The following is a 17,649-nucleotide window of genomic DNA, read 5'->3' as shown; positions in this document are numbered from 1 at the left end:
TATGGAGGAAGAGTGAGTGGGTCAAGAGGAAGGGGAAGACTGAGAAAGTCACAGGTGGAGTTGATGAGATCCTCAGAAGGAGAGAGCTGAGAAGTGTAAAGAACAAAACATGGTGTATGAAGTAGTGTGTAGATGTGCTAGAAGCAAGGAAAGAAAGGTAGGGAAAGGTTTAATGAATGGGGCTGCAGTAAATTTCACGATATTTCCTTTTCTTTTTCTTAATTCAGGCTGTAACTTATTTGGTTTACTACTTTGTACTCCTCTTCTGCACTTTACATTATATTGCACACCCCAACAGGGAATCATTTGTTGGATATGTATGATGTATATAAAGATAGTTGTTTTTTAAATCAAATAGAGTATTTCCCTTCCATTTCTAGTTTTTCCAACCAATATCCAGGCTAAACCAGCACTTTTCCCCCAGCAATAAAGCTCAGTTTTCTAATGCTGGATTTAATTTTAGCTGACATTTCTGCAATAGATCTATTGCTACATCTGCTAGGCAAGTTTTTCCATACTCATAGTCAATATAGAACTTTTTTCCAGTTTCCTAATACTGTGCATTTTCTTTGATTCATGTCACCCCTCTTGACTTCATTTAATGAAACTTAATATTAACAACAGTGAGTTTAAAAGGATAATTTGTGTGCGTGTTTGTTTCATTTCTACAACAGGCCCAACTTAAGTGTGTTTCTTGTGCAGCGATGCTATGCTATCCCTAGTTACTGCTCCCAAGAGACAAAGAGGGTCAGAGCAGAGCACAGTCTAACATGTCTCTGACCTGTCTGGTGGGAGCAGAGAGAGGACCAAACAGGAGAGTTTTTGTTTTAGTTGTTTATACAGTGACTCACTCTGTAGTAACTGGGTTAAAGTCCACTTAAAAATGAAGAGAACAAAAGGCCTCCTGTTAGTACTGGATATTTGCTTCAAGATATCATAGAAAGGATCTTTTTAAATACTGCAGCAGGATGCAGGAAGCCACAAGCTTACGGGGACATAGCAGCACTTTAGAAAGGAAAACAGAACCTCGGACTTTCATCTGCAGCTTTCTCCCTTCCATTCTCCTGAAGTTTTTGTTCTGTTTTGTTTTATTTTCACCGCCCACTGGAACTGAAAATAGCAGAGCTCCAAAGCGCTACCTATCCTACGCTTCTGAAGAGAAAGGAAAAAGCAGAGACTGGGTGCCTCTGTTCCTGCAAGTCCTGAGACTGAGGGGAAACGCTTGCTTGGGCTCAAAGGCTTTCCTGCATGGAAAACTGTAGTTATAGGGCAGCGCTCTCTGATCTTTCCCCAAGCCCCTGACCAAAAGAAAAGAGTGCCTGATCCTGGGGGAAAAATATCAGACACCAATTGATACTACCGTAAATATCATTTAACTGGATGTTCTAAAAAGCTTTCTAAAATGCACCAATGCCCAATTGGAATAAATGGAAATAGCTCTGGAAATAGAGGTAGTCTTATTCAAACAGATTAAAATTGACCAGATACTTAAATTACCAGCTATAACCCACTCTGAGTGTTGCAGAATGATTAGTAAACTGTGTTTTCCCACCTGAGCTTCTGCATTTTTTAGATCTCAAGAAGAGGAAGATTTCCCTCATACAGCAAGTGTTTTGGAAAAAATATAGATTGATCCACACCTCCCCCTCTTTCACTCCAAGTTTTATGTTTTTCCCTTGGCTGCTGGAACCACCAAACATGGAGTTTCAAGTATCTCCAAATTTCTGCCATACAGCTAGGGAACACACATACAGAGGAAGGCTTGTGTTTTTTAAAGGCTGGCCAAAAACTTGTATTTCACTTTTATTTTTCTTTAGAGGGGAGGGGGTGAGATTAAGACGCTATGCAAAACAGACCGGAAATTCTGTCTGCCTGGAAGATTCGGTTTGGGTTTGCTTTTGAAATCATTCTCTTTTTGGAAAGCGTCCTACACAAATCTGAAAGTTTGGGGAAGTGATATTTGTAAATGCAGCAAAACTATTTTGAGAATTTGGGGGGTGGGGGGAGGGGTAGACTTTTACTTACGTTCAGTACTGAAAGGAGCCAACGTTGGCTTGTTATACTAACTGCCGACGTCTATCCAGGACAGTGGTTTTCCGTGACCCCAGTTTACAGTTTCCCAAATCAGCTTGGGGCACCCAGATTACTTTTGAGAAAGAAAGCAAACCGGCCCACCCCTTCAGTAGCACTGTGACCTCTGTTCTTCATTAACCCTGCTGAAAAGGGAGAGCACGTGAAACACATTTTAGCACAGAGTGAGTGGTGCATTGACCTGGCTTTTAAACTACTAATAATTTTCCATTATTAAAAACAAACCAAAAAAGCACATGTGGATGCACACACACACATACACACCCAAAACTGAGTATTTGTATAATTCCTTTGTCATCCTAAAATAACTACCTCTTTGCTAGAAGGAAGTTGGTACCTTCCTTTACTAAACAAACCAGAGCAACCAAGCCATCAATCATATGCTACCCTTTGGGGGTAGGAAGCACATATGTACACTTATTAGTAATCCCACAATAACAAGCCAAGGCCTATATAGAGAAGGGAAGGCAAATGAACATTCACTGAATAGAGAGAGTAGCAATCAGAGAAAATGTCAGGGCAAGGGAAGGCAAGGGAGGCAGGCAGGCAGGAAGGAAGGAAGGAAATAGACTATGCTGTATTTCATTTCAGATAGATCCTTGAGTTTCCTAAATAAAATTTGAGGAGCATTCTCAAGACTTTTCTGGCCTTGTTTGAAACTATGGCAGAAGTGTAGTGCAAGCAAACTGCATGTGCATTAACTCTTATTTCCCTACTGAACCGCTGTGCTTAAAGTTCCTCTGGAGACAGATGGAACAAAAGCTGCTTACAAAGCTGCTAGTCAGAAGTGTCTGTCTCCAGGGTCTCTCCAACTGAATTCATCATACTTACTACAGATAAAGAGATTCTGGGAAGCAGTTTGTATCATTAGGGGTACATTTCTTAATCGTTGTTTTGCTTATTTTCAGAAATAGGGTCTCCTTCAAGTTGAGCATCCCTCTTAATTACTTCATAGAAACACCCACGCAGTTTCGTTGGCAGCATTATGAAAGTGGTTTGCTCTTGCCTTCTTTCAGAAATGTTCTGATGTCCTAGTCGCGCCCACTGCCTTGGTATTCCATAGCAGCTGACAATCTGTATCATAACTGAGCCAAATCCTTCGATTGGGCACAAAAAAACCTTTGGCCTACCCAGAATAGTGCTGACTTGCACAGAGTGTTGGGGGTAAATGCAGCGATTTGGACAAGAAAGAACCTCCATATCACTGCCAACCAAAGAGAAGAGTTGTAAAAAAAAATGGCAATGTAGAATTACTAACTGTTGGTATCTATAGAAGCGAATATGTGCAGCTCAGGGTTGAACTGTGGAGTCCTTGGCGTTCTCTGAGCTTGCAAACATTTCGTTACCCGGCTAGGTAACATCTCCAGTGCTAGAATGGAATGGGGTTTGCTCTCTGTTTACATACTGTGGCGTGCCCTGCCAGTGTTGGTGGGGGTGGGGGTAGGGGTTGTTTTGTTTTCTTTTTTCCCTCTGGTAGTTCCTTGATTAGGGTATTGTCTACTGGTTGATTGTATGTCTGGTGGCAATCTTGGTGTTAATCTCTGCTTATCTGGGTGATGATTGCTGGTGAGGATATGTTCTGGTCTTTTGTTTTCCTTTCTGTTGTCGCTTTTGAATAGTGTGTAGATGTTGTTTATCTCTATGTGCCTGTTGATGGCTGCCTTGTCTGAATACCAAGCTTCCAAGAATTCCCTTGCATTTTTGGATTTAGCTTGGTCTAAGATGCTGACAGTTTCCCAGCTGAAACTATGGTTAAGTCTGTCCATGTATTATGAGATTAAGGAGTTTTCATCATGTCTTCTGACTGCTAGTTGGTGTTCATGGATGCACTCTGCAAGCCTTCTGCCTGTCTGTCCTACATAGTGGTTGTTGCAGCCCTTACACTGTATGTTGTAGATGACTCCTGTTTTTTCTTCTTGGGCTACTGGGTTTTTTGGTTTGCTTAAGATGTTTTGGAGGGCTTTAGTTGGTTTGTGTGCTATGGAGATGCCATGTGGTTGTAATAGTCTGTTGGTAGTTTCTGAGACATTTCTGATGCATGGCAGTGTTATCCTTTTCATAGCTTGTGTTGGTTGTGTTGAGTGGTCAGACACTTTTTGATAAAGGTGTGTGGATATCCATTTTGTTGGAAGATGTTGTATAAGTGGTCTGTTTCCTTTTTCTGCTGTTCTGGGTTGCTGCAATGCATTTGTGCTTGTTTGAATAATGTTCTTATACAGCTGCTCTTGGGGGAGGTTGGGTTGTTACTTTGGTAATGGAGTACTTGATTAGTGTGGGTTGTCTTCCGATAGACTTGGGTTTCTAATTTGCTGTTGTTTCCTCTGCTGATGAGGATATCCAGGAAGGGTAGCGTGTTGTTGTTTTCTTCCTCTCTGGTGAATTTTATTCCTTTGAAGATGTTGTTGATGGTTTCATGTGTCTTCTCTAGTTGTTTCTTTTTTATTATAACAAAGGTGTCATCTACATACCGGATCCATACTTTAGGTTGTATGTGTGGAAGTGCTATAGCTTCTAGGTGTTGCATCCCATGGGTGTGCCTCTGATCTGTTGGTATATTTGTCCATCAAACTGAAAATAGGTGGTGAGACAGAGATTGATGAGGTCCATGATTCTGGGTATTTCAACCTTTAGTTAGGTCGGGTGTGTTGTGTAGTACTGCTGATATGGATTCTTTTGCTAGTTCTAGGTTTATGGATGTAAAGAGTGCTGTGATATCAAATGAGACTATAATTTCATCTTCATCTATGTGTACATCTTTGATTTTCTGGAGGCACTGTAGTGAGGAGTTGATAGAATATTCACTCTTCTCTGTGAGATGTCCAAGCTTTTTTGTCAGTTATTTCGCTATGTTGTATGTTGGAGTCCCTGGTAAAGATACAATTGGTCGGAGAGGTATGTCAGGCTTGTGTATTTTTGGTCGTCCATAGAAACGTGGGAGGATGGGTCCACTGCTTTTCATCCACCACTGTTCTTCTTTTGTGATCTGGCCTTTCTTGGTTAGGTCATTAAGGGTTCTCTTGACTAGGTTGTCTAGTTTCTGTATTGGGTTGGTGTTAACTGGGATGTAGGTTTCTTTGTCCTCTAATAACTTTTTGGCTTTTTGCAAATATTGTGATTTATCCATAATAACTGTGGTTCGGCCTTTGTCTGCTGGGAGGATGATGATGGTTTGGTCCTTCCTTAGGCTATTGAGGGCTGCTCTGTCCTCTGCTTTGAGTTGGTGCTGATACTGTGTTCTTCTGATCTGTGGTATGATTGTCTGCCTTATGTTTTCTTGGGTCTCTGTGTTGAGTCCTATAGTTTTAAATGCTGCTTCAAAGGCTGCACAGAATTCTAGTTGATTAGCATGATTAGCTGATTAGCTATTACTACCAGACATACAATCAAGCAGTAAACAATACCCTAATCAAGGAACTACCAGAGAGAAAAAAATAACACAAAACAAAAACCCCACCCCCACCAACACTGGCAGGGCATGCCACAGTATATAAACAGAGAGCAAACCCCATTCCATTCTAGCACTGAAGATGTTACCTAGCCAGGTAACAAAATGTTTGCAAGAAAAGAACCAAGCTCAGAGAACCCCAAGGACTCCACAACTATTGGTATTGGGAACAATATCTGCAGTTGAGAAAGAATCAAAATGTTGGCAGATAATAAAGCATACATTTCTGTAAATGATTGCTGGTCACTTTGAGTGCCATGCTTTGGTGGAAAAGTGGAATGTAAATTCAGTAAATAAATTATAGAAGGATAGCCTTTGATCAGGTTTGTTTTCATTTGAAGTAGAATCTGCAGTGTAAAAATGTAGAGTTTGATCAATTGGTATGTACTATAGCTTCTCCTTTGCACTGGCAATGGGAATCTGAGGCATCAAAAAAGTAGCACCAGGCTTTTGTAAAGAATTGCGGTTCCAGATTCGGCTATCTGCACTGATCCTAGTACACATCCATCTACAATTTACACAAAGATTGGCATGAAGGTACAGTTCTTCTATGATTAATGAAGGGTGGGTGCAGCACATGTGACATCTGAAATATCTTCTATCTCAGTGCATTATTGTATTTAAAAATCCAAAACATGGGAATATGGAGCAACAAAAAGGAAATTGTCATCATATTCCTAAACTGTTTACTTGCAAGATGAAAATTACTGTGTATTTTAAATCTGAACTGAAACAACAAAAAAAGCAATTAACGTGTAACATCCTGGTTAGCTTGTTTTTCTTTTGTTCATAAATCAGTGTGTGGCTAGGGGATAACTGTTAAGAAGGATATGTTCTGTGTTTGCTTCTTGAGTCACTGAAAAATCTCTACTTTTTTATTAATAGTCTCCCTTCCCCCAGGTTTTGCAGAACTAGGGGAAGAAAGGAAGGAGAAAAGAAAAACTTGGATCAGAGAATCTAAATGCAAATTCCTCATAGGTAACTGTTCAAAACTTGTTTGTAAGTATATTAGCAAACTTCTTTTAAAATTCTATCCAACATAAAAGTGAGTCAGGATAATGAAAATGTTTCTATAGAATTGTTAACCTTACTATTATTGGGTGAAACCAAGAAATCTTTGCACACGATTCTCCTACATGAATATTCAAAGACAATCATGAGGATGGAACATGAGAAGCCCAACTCCTTCCTTACACAATGTGGCCACTGAAGTTGTGCGTCTCTCAGGGTCATCAGTACAAGACTGCCTGTGGCGTACTGGCTAGTCATAACACTGCCTCCTGTCCTATCATTTTTCATTGTTTTTCCTATGGGTTCTACAGGAAACTGCAACCCTTGTAGGCATATAGTGCCCTTTATAAGTCTCTGCCTCTTGTGGAAAGTCTGAGAAGGAGAAGCCTCATGCTTTGTCTATCCTGCTCCACCACTGTGCTTCTTCTTGCCTTTGCTGCCTGGTTTTTCCTAAGATAGACTGTTGCTTCCTCAAGAAAAGAAGACATGTGGAGTCTTGGAGTTGGAAGGGCCTTTTATGCTGAGTCTAATCCCTGCTCAGTCAGAAATTCAGTGTAAAGTATTCTTTACCAGTGGTTGTCTCACCTCAGCTTGCACACATTGAAGGAGAATTCATTTCCTTCCTTGGTAATTGATTCCATTGTTGGACTGTTTTTACTGTTAGGAAGTGTTCCCTAACATTTAACTGGAATTGTCCTTCCTGGAACATAAATCCATTATTCCGCATTTGGCACTCTAAACCAATGGAAAAAAAAATACTTACATAGAGCTATCATAAACAGTGTCCTCTTATGATACCCAAGAACCATGCTTTCTCTGTCCCCACTGTTTGGAAAAGCCTTCTCCCTGAGAATCCATACAGGTTCAATCCTGCTGTCACTCAAGAGACCCTTGAAGACCTGGCTTTTTCCCCTAGTTCTGGGCCAGGATGTTCAATGAGACTGCTATTGATTCTAAATGGTCTGTTGTGAATTGGCGTGTCTTTTACCACATAATATGGCCATATTTATTGTTGTTTTAAATTATTTATATTGTTGGTTTTAACTCTTGTAAGCTGCTCAGGGTCTTCTGTGAGTGGGCAGTCACAGAAATGGAATAAATAAATATCCCTCAGTTGCCTCTTTGTTCTGCCTAGTTTCCAGTTCCCTATTGTCTGTCTCAGCATCTCTTTCACTTTTTCTGAATCTCTCTTAAAATTGGGTGCCTAGGATTGGACACAGTGCTAAAGGTGAGATCTGACCAATTCAGAACATAGTGAAACCGTTACTCTGGGTGCTCTGCAGTGCAAAGGCAAAAAGGTCCTTTGGTATGTGTGGGGATACAAACATTGCACTGGGTGCAAGTCCCTAAACTAAATGCATATTTTCTGGCATGATGCAGCAGCCACAGAGAACAGTCATGCAAACCCAAGAAACAGCATGGCTGCTTTGAGGATGTGCAAGTAGGTGCCATATGAGTGTCCCTGTACACAATGAATCACCTTTTTGCCTTCAAATCCAAAGTGCTGCATATTATATACAGAATGTCCCAAAAGTGCAGTTTTAAGTTTTATTTCTAATAAATAGAATCTGTTGCTTCATAGAATTACCTTTGCGTATTTGGCAGCTAGATCACACTCCTGACTCATACTCAGCTGTACTGTACCTGAGGTGGTATAATACCTGGCTGTTTTGCCTTACTGAGATTTTCTCAGATTTTATTATTATTATATGTTTTTTAATGGGGAACCTGCCTGCTGCAAAGGCACATGCCAGCCCCATTGCTGTTTTTATTTCCAAGAATACTTGTAAGCCCTATCTGAGTCCCAGAGGCAATTTTACAAAATAAAAATAGTGAGTGGCAGCAATCCAGTGCTTTGTTAAAAATGTGGTTTACAAGCAGTGGGTGGTAGAGAGCATCTGGGGATTTAGAGGACGTGGTATGAAATAAGGGCAGAGTCTGCTTGTTTTGCTATCGGAGAAGGGGCTGTATGGATGTTTTGACCTTCATCCCGTTCCCTGAGCATCAGCATCATGCCCACAGTGAAACTGCTTTCCTAGGCAACTTATTGCTAGCAACATATGAACTCAGCCACTGTGTGATTCTAGAGAAAGCCTTCGGAGATCATAACTGAAGTGAATGATGAATAAACAGTGAGTGTACAGTATATTTAAGCAGTAGATCTTTGTTGAATATTCAGTCATCCCATTCACAAATACAGAGAGAGAAACTGATGGTCAAAACTTTTGTCTGGAGATTTTATTTCCTTAGTGGAATCTGTTGTTCTTTAGAAGTTGCAACCTAACAGTCTTACAGAAAATAAATTGTGATTATAGCACATTATAAACTATGGGTCAAGTAATAGAGAGATGGAGGAGTGGCAATACTCAAGTCAAAGAAGGGCTTTGATCAGCTGCTGGTTCTCCAGCTTGTAACCTGAGCCCCTCATTCACAGTGGTTAGAAGCATAGGCAGCTTGTTCAAGGCTAAGAGGGCAGGAGGGCGCATACAGAATGGAGGTGACAGGAAACTGGCGTTTACAGCCAAGGTCGGAGATGCTGGAACAGTTTGTCTTCAGCTGGGCCATTAACCAGCTGATGAGTTCCAACATGTGTTTCCTTCCTAGTTGAAAAGAGCAGTATATTGGAAACAGGAGCCAATTTTCTTATTTTTCTTTAATTGTTGACTATGTGTTATTCAGTCATTCCCATTTAAATGGAGCACCAAACCATAAACAGATCAATCTGTAACATAAACATTTTGAATCTTGGCTTGCTTGTGAAGTAATAGATGGAGAGCTTGCACTGATATGCTAAGAGCCTCTGTCATTTTCTCTTTCTATCCAGCCTATATCCTGAAGCAATACAGTACCTTTTTAATCCTATTGGCATTTGAGCTCCAAAATGTTGTGGCTGTCCTATGCATCTCTGTCTCTCCTTGAAATCTGTTATGTGCAGGGGTTTGTGAAAGGTATGGCTTGAAATCTGCATTTCAGAATGATTTCTGAAGCATGTTTCTAATAATAAAAAACAATTCTGTGGAGCCAAAGGTCACAGGATTGAGCAGCATTACATGGTAGAAACCATAGATTCCTACTGTGAAGAACCGTTGTCTTAACCCTCGTAGTGTTAGGAAGGTTACCAGCAATCCTGCCTCTGTTGTCATACAGAATAGGTCTTCTTGGCAACATTCATCAGCGCAGGAGAAAACTGCTGAGTGTTCTCATGTTAGCACAGAATGCTTTCTCTGTTCATGAAAAAACACTGCTAGAGTGGAATGAGCCAAAGTCAGTACTTCAGCCCCCAGCTTAGAGGATGTACACACATTTTTAATGCACCACAAATTGACACAACAAATACTCCTAAAACTGAGAGGAGAAAGTAAAATGCTATGACCCAGTTTCAACAAAAAAAAATCACATCCATCACACAGCATGGTAATTAAAAATACAGAGGTTAACATTGTTTTCTAAAAATAAAGGCTTTGATCTTCATCTGCAGGAGTCGGTTTGCTTGAATGAAGCTTCCCTCTCCTCCCCTACATGGGGACCCTATGGCTGCACCCAGCATGCACCTCTTCAACATATTGGTTTTATCTCTAAAAGTTAAAAGCAAAGACAATTTGCCTTGAGAAAACCTGGATCTGACAAGGAGATGATAGTTTTTGTTGCCTTTGTACCAAGAATAAAGATTCTTATTTTTGTAGCCCCAGTCAAGCTTGTCTCTTCTGTATCTGGAACTTACATAATTTTTAAACAAGGAAGATTATTTGAAACCAGAGATAAGACCAGAGGATAAAAATAAAATGGTCAGTTTCTTTATTTTCTGTCTCCCTTTCCTCACCCTATTAATTTGCCTGCTGCAATTCATCTATTTTCTAAATCTAAGTATTTCAGGATTTTAAAATTATGGACTGAAATCAACAGATGTATCTCTCATTCACGCTAAGGAAATTAAAATACAAGCATCAATTCTACACTGAAACAATTTGATATTTGAAATGGGGAGAACCTGGTAACATTCAGAGGTTTGGTAGCAGATTTTTAGGGGTTCCTCAACAGACAGGGCAATAAGGAAGTAAGTATGAAAATCTGAACATTCAGAAAGCCCCTTAGATTCAGTAACTGATCATACTACCTTTAATTTTTTAAAAAATGTCATTGCTATAATGAAAAAAGGAAAAAGACAAACCTCAAAACTATAACTAAATATAAAACAAGGGGGAAAAAATCTAAACAACAGCAGCAAAAATAAGCCAAGAACAAATACCACAATTAATATGTAAAAAGACTCTGTCTTTAAGCAACAAATTAAATCTGGCCTACATGGAATCGTATTAATCAGTCTTTCCATTTTGTTGATAGCTAATTCAAAGGTTGAGGGTGGATTCATTTCTTCAAATCAGAATAAAAAGGACCTCTCTCTTGTCCTGTGGAAATGAGGTTTTTTCAGGCATAAACATAATGACTTCATGACAAAAGAATTGATAGATTATTCTCTGCCCACACAGAACAGAAAATCAAATTAAATTGCTGCATATATTGTACCCGACTGTAGACTAAAGCATGACAAGTTTCAATTTGTCATGGTAGCCTTTAAATACCGATCTGAATGTTGGTTCTAGTATCAGTGTTGATATCTCTGGAACAACAGGCTAGCCATTGCTAACATCATCAGATCAGCTCCCTTTGCTAAGGCCAGCAGATGGTTAGTTAAGAACCATCAGGTAGTTAGGACCCAAAAGGACTGGTTCACTAACTGAAATGTAGTCATAACTCACTAACTCAATTTCCCTTATTAACATTCAGAGTCTGCAGGCTGGTGGACCCTAGGAGATCTAGCCAGAAAATGACAGGCTGAGAGGGTTAACTTACCTTCAGCAGAGTAGAAGCCTGTTGATGAAGAAGTTTATAGGACGGATGATCCCACTTGTTCCTTTGTCTCTAACAAGTGAAGCTGAGGGTTTTCATAAAGCTGAATTCCATACCATACAAAGCACTGGCTGCTTTCCAATCACTCAATAGCCAGTATTTTCAACATGGCAACTCCACTTTCCTTTCAACAGCACCTTGGAGATTATAGAATGGGAGGAATTGTTATGAGAGATCCTAAAATCAATAGGCTGTTTCTTTAATATGATACAACAGATCTAGTGATCTTACATACGTATAAGCTTTCTCTCTTGGTTATTTTGATGTGAATGCCTAGTTATCTCTTTCTTACTGATAATTCATTTGTTCTTGGGCATATAATTATAGGCCTATAGTTACAAATCACAAGAATTTGTGGGGAAGTACTTGGCAATCATGTATATGTTATTTGTATTTATAGTTAAGAAAGTAACTAATGAAAATATTTTCACTGTTGGCAAGGAATGAGTTAAATCACATCTCTTTTCTCAATCATTGTGTAAAAGTGTTTTTGGAAGAGATCTTTATATACTAGAAAGCCATGGGTTTATAGCCTGAGTTTATTGTTGTTAAGTAGGATATTTTTTCACATTTCCCATCCTCAAACAGTGAAAGCTACAAGTCACCCTTTCCTGGATATCTGTATAAAGAATGACTGTATGGACATCCAAAAATATTAACACTTGTCTAAGAGTCAAATTAATATATTTAATTACTTCTTTTCACAATATAACAATGTCAAGATATCTTCCCACCCCCCAATGTTGGAATGAAGCATTATTTTTATTGCATCTCCAACAACAGGAAGATTTATTTGTTCCTCTTGTTATACAAATGTATAACAGTAATCAAAGATGGAAATAATGCAGAGTTTTCCTGAACATAAATTTTTAATTTTTAAAATAGTATTTTTACCTATATAATAAACCTGAGAATATCTAATAAAGGCATAATTTTTTTAGCTAAAATATATTTTCTCTAATTAGATTTCTTACAATTAATTATAGTCACTCTTTTGACTATGGATGAGGTCAAACATTATTTTAAGTATGGGTAAGGGTAAAGTTCTAAGACATGATGGATTTTCTATGAAATGGTATAAAGCATTTAACAGTAAAATTGTTCTTAAACTTTAAGAATGATACAGTAAGTATTGAAAATGATGTCTTATTCTCATCACTTAATGAAGCATGTTTTACTGTTATATTAAAACTCAGTAAAGATCATACTTTTAAAAACTAACTATCCTCCTATATTATTGATTAATGTAGATATTAAAATCTTGCCTGCTGATTTTAGCCAACAGACTTCAGCAAGTTATGTCTTTCATAGTCAAGAATGATCAAGTTATCAAAGCTAGACATGGATCAGATGATATTCAACTGGTAATGAATTTGATTTGAATGAAAGCAGGAAAGACCAAGTTATAATTCTATTCCTTGATGCAGAAAAAGTTTTAATAAACTCAGCAGGCAGTATGTATATGTCACTTTCACTAAATTTAAATTCCCCGAAAGATTTTAAATGGATCTAGTTTGTCTTTGTGGTCTCTAAATCCAAAGCAAAGGTTAATCTTATTTTTAATCTACCTTTCACTCTGTAGAGGTACTAGATAAGGATTTCTCCTTTGATTTATGATATATGTTTAGAACCCCTAACCTACACTATTAGACAAGATATAATATTTATGACTTTCTACATAATTCATAGGAATATAAATTAGCATTTTGTGCTAATATTTTTTTGTTCGTTTTTGAACCTCATACTTTCATTCCAACCTAGATGCATTTGATTAATGTGTTTGGATGAGTTGCAATACTCTATTATTTGATTTAAGTCAGAACAGGTGCCAATAGGTATTTGTTTATAAATACATATCATTTTTGTATATGTACTGAATTTATAATTATATAGCATTCTTATTTCATGTTATATTTCTAACAGAACTACATTAAATGCAAATAAGATAGATGGGGGTCTCTAACCTTATCTTTTGGGGTACAGTAAAGACTCTTAAAGTGAATATAATTCCCCAGTTACTTTATTTTTATGTGGAATTCCCATAGATATTTATGGAAAACATTTTAAAAAGTGTGGTACTTTGTTTTCTAAATTTCTATAGGTTCTTCAGTTCTGAAGATATTCTTGAAAAAAATGCAGTTGTTACTTAAAGAAGAGGAGTTGGGTTTTTGATTCTTGAACTATACAGCTATCTGTATCTTTTGACTAATAGCAAATTTTGGACTGTTTCACTTAATATAAATTTTCCTTCCTAAGCCTTCTTGGAATATTTACAAGGAGCACCTTTAGTTAATTGGATGGTTAAGTTTCAAAATATAATGTAGTAGACATAATTGCTGGTATTATTATTTAATCTATTTGCAGATTGTGGTATACCCGTTTTAGAAAATTCCATTTTGATCCATTTTCTCATGCTATATTGACATTATGTGGTAATTTAAGACTTTAAAATTGATCAAAAATCTGTCATATGGAAGATCTGGATGGATACTGAGGTTTTTTATGTTAGATTAATAACTGAATTATAATCATGAGTTTTTAGCATGTATTGTGTTAAAGAATAAAAATCATGTGTCTTTTGGTTAGGAGTCAACTTGACAAAACGGAGCTTAATTGTTACTTCTTAACATCATTCCTATAAAATAAACCACGGCAACCCTAATGGAAAAGGTCTTATTGAAATAAAGCAGCAATTATACTGTAGCTTTTGGAAATGTTGTTCAAATGCTGTTCAGTAAGAGTCAGAAACCTGACATGAAGGAAATGGGACTCAGCTAAATGAAGTAGATCCTTTCGCGTGGGCTCACCAGGAGTATTTGCAGAGGGATCAGAAAAGTCACGATAGTGGCCACATCCAAATGACTGTGACTGCCATCTTGACTTTTTTGACACCACCACCAGCACCACCCCCGACACCCCTGTGGCACACTATATTAAAAGTTCCTGGAAAGGAGTGTGGTTTTTGGTTGTTTGGATTAAGAAGAAGAAGAGGAGGAGAAAGATATTTCTGGCCAACAGTACTTAAATATATGTACTATGAATGTATAGATCCAGTTGCTGCTGTCGTTTTCTAGAAATCAAACCTCTCCCAGGGATGAAAAGCTACCTTGGTTGCCTGAAGCCAACATAGCCCCAAGACTCACACAAACTGGTTGTGGTTACAGGGATAAGCTAACTAGGTCTCCTTTTACTCTGTATTTGGCAAGATTAAGTCCAGGAAGTTAAAAGCATGAAGCTATCCCCTTCTTTCTATTTCTGACTGTCCACTCTCCTTCAGAGTGAAAAACTATGGGACATATGCTGTCTCCTATCTGTGATTCCAGGTTATTGTGAACCAGGTCGCTGAGTCTCCCAAAGTGCATCTTAAGTTTCCAGCAGGAGGGCTAGTATGAAACCGAAATGGACTTTTCACCTGCTCCACTGGCTTGGAGCTCTGGGTGCCTAGCATTGACCTGTCTTGGCCTCTAACCTCTGACCCCTCCTTCTGACCCTGCTGGATTATTCCTGCTGTGCCTTTGGCCCCTCGGCTGTGGCTTTAGTGTCAGGAGCAATTGTGAGATGGAATAAGAAAATCTCTCCTAATGACTTGCTATTGTTGGGGGATGTAATCAATACTCTGAGCTAAGCCAAAGTGCCAGAGAAGAGGAACTTTAACCCTGGGTGTGCTGAAGTCTGCTTGTGGAAAAAACCCCAAAGAATTGTCTTAGATAACACCGAGGACCAGTTAACAGTGAAGGACAACTCTGGGATCTGAATAATTCTGAAGAGCAATTCCTCCAATCTGAGTATTGTTGCAAATAAGCTTCATGAATCTGCCCATCTTGCTTTGTGTCATGTGTACATGTGTGTATACATGACACAAAGCGTGTGTGGTTTACATGTATGATTTTCCCAAGAAGTCACCTATGTACGTCACTTCTTGGGAAAATCACAGGAACAGTATTTTATGTAAACTTTTGTATCTATTGGAAGCTTCCCTCTTCTGAAAATAAAATCTGGTTGAACCTCACTTCTGGTTAAGACTTGCTTCTTACAAACAGCAGGTATGAAGTTAAATTTATTTTAAATTTAGACTACATGAGGGGGCTCAGATGAATACATCTTTTTAAAAAAAATCAAGAAGCAAGCCTAATCTTCTCTAATATGTCTTTCCTGCATGCAACATTTTTTCTTCTTTTCAGTGAAAGTGTAATTATGTGAGGCCCTGCCTGCACACTTGATCTAGATGATCACCTTCTCAGCTGTTTTCCTGTCTGCACATTGTAGTCCCTGAGAGGTTACAGAAAGAATGATTGGGAAGAAGGCAGTATTCTTCTTCTCCCATTCCAACCCCCATCCCATCCCCAAAATGCAAGTCTTTCAATCAGTCTCCCCTTCTTGCTTAGACGACCTGCCCAGCCTGTCTTCTTCCTTCATTGCCTCTCTCTTCTTCCATGGTCTTCTCTGTGTTATTTCCACCCTCCTTTTTTAAATATGGCAGCTTTGATTTTGGATGGTGAAGCCCTGGTTCAGATTATCCTTCCTCTGTGATATTTTGACCTGGCACACTTCTTATCAGCTTCCTTGGCAATACAGGCCCTCAGCCTTGTGAATACTCAGTCTAGATCATGCTGTTGTTTATGGTTCAATGGTACTGCCACAAGGATCATAGACCAATCAATTTCAGATCCCCACTAAAGCCACAAAGTTTCCTCTCAAGCTGTCCTACAATGTCACAGATTTGCCATGATAAATATATAAGGCTCATGAAGCACTGGTAAGTGGCATATGAATTATGATAAATTGTTATAAGATCACATTTCCCTGATCTCCCTCCATTTCTGGGTGCTTTTGGTGCAATTCCTACTGAATTAACATTCTTCTTCAAGAATGTCACCTGTTCTTCCAGGTGGTTCTGTAGAGGACATAGACAGAATGGTTCATAAGTAGTTGGCATCTGAGTTGTTTCCCACTGGATTTCAGGAAGGAAACATCTGGAAAATTGGGAAGCAAGAACCTCTGAAGCAAGCAATGGTTTCCATCTGGAATGGCAAATTCTATTACTTCACCTTCCCCCAACTCCCAACTACTTTCCAGTGCAACGTTTCCAGAGCCTTCCAATTGTAAGAGTAAGAGATTAGCTCCCAAGGACTGATATATGTACTCAATTATATACAGTATGTGTTCATGCTGAAAACTAGTCTCACCCTATTTAATTCAATTACGCAGACACATGCTTTGTATTTCAGATAATAAAAGTACTTTTTTGTACTGTTGTGTTGGGCAAACTTTTACGGTAATGATATGAGTCATCTTGTTAGGGCTGGGCACAACAAGCCGGGATTCTTGTATCCTCTTTTTAATGTTGCTATGAAACTATGATCCCTTACCTAATTATGATTTCATCATACAAATAGTGCAAGGCTGAGTAATTAAATCCTTTATTTGAAAGAAATAAATACTTTAAGGTGAGAGACTTTCTATGTGAGTTGTGACATTGTCACATTCATTGTACTCTGGCTGCATAATTTCCCAATAGTCTAGTGAAGGCTGGCTGGGGATGATAGGAGTTATAGACCAGAACATCTGGAGGGTATCAAGTTGGTAGTACTGTGGACAGGACAGTGATTCAGGACATCTGGAGAAATTTCCCATTAAGGGGATTCTTTTGAACCTGTGGATTCTGATAGGCAGGTTTATCTGTGGGATTAGTTACACCAAATAAGATAAGAAATTAGCTTATTTGAGCTACCTGGGAGGTGATGAGGGGTTGGATTCAAGAAACAGTGAGGGCCTCTTTGAGTGAAGGGATGGTGTTGTTGGCACTGCACTTAAGGAGGCGATTGGTATGTGCCCTTCAGGAAAACTTTCTGTCAACCCAACCATTTTGAACAACTTCTGTCTCTAAACTTTCCTTTCTGGGGAAGGTGGTCAGATAATAACTACAGAGCATCCTGGATGAAGTGGATTATTTTTTTGTATTCCTCCCTGTCTGGGTTGAAGCCCAGGCATGCAACAGAAACTGCTTTGGTTGCTTGGATAGAGGGCAGTCTTTTCTGGCCCTGCTAGATTTATCAGTGGCATTCAGTATCACTAACCATGGTGTCCTTCTAGACCAATTACAGGGGTTGGAAGCCCTATTTTGCAGAGGTTCCACTCCTTTGGGTTTGGGCAGTTCCAAGTAGTGGTGATGGGGAGGAGATGTTAAGTCTTTA

General features: G+C 38.8%; 1 protein-coding gene across 6 annotated transcripts in view; it reads left to right on the top strand.

Annotated features, from left to right (window-relative positions):
- Positions 1-17,649, top strand: part of RAD51B (RAD51 paralog B) — a 372,608-nt gene that overhangs the window by 280,160 nt on the left and 74,799 nt on the right. For 2 of the 6 annotated variants that reach the window (XM_088145601.1, XM_088145602.1), the window contains exon 11: positions 6,422-6,514. The exons of 1 other annotated variant lie outside the window; for it this stretch is intronic. In XM_088145601.1, the coding sequence (XP_088001727.1) occupies positions 6,422-6,514 (93 nt within the window). Of the gene's footprint in view, positions 1-6,421; positions 6,536-17,649 lie in introns of all 6 variants that reach the window. 3 more of the 6 variants (XM_088145604.1, XM_088145607.1, XM_088145606.1) reach the window with 3 other exon arrangements.

This window comes from Python bivittatus, unplaced genomic scaffold, assembly GCF_059951505.1.
Source record: "Python bivittatus isolate LINGU-HERP-01145 unplaced genomic scaffold, Pbiv_v1 ctg000480_np1212, whole genome shotgun sequence".
Taxonomy (NCBI): Eukaryota; Metazoa; Chordata; class Lepidosauria; order Squamata; family Pythonidae; genus Python; species Python bivittatus.
Note: the sequence above shows the minus strand (reverse complement) of the source record. Positions and strands in the feature narration are given on the sequence as shown.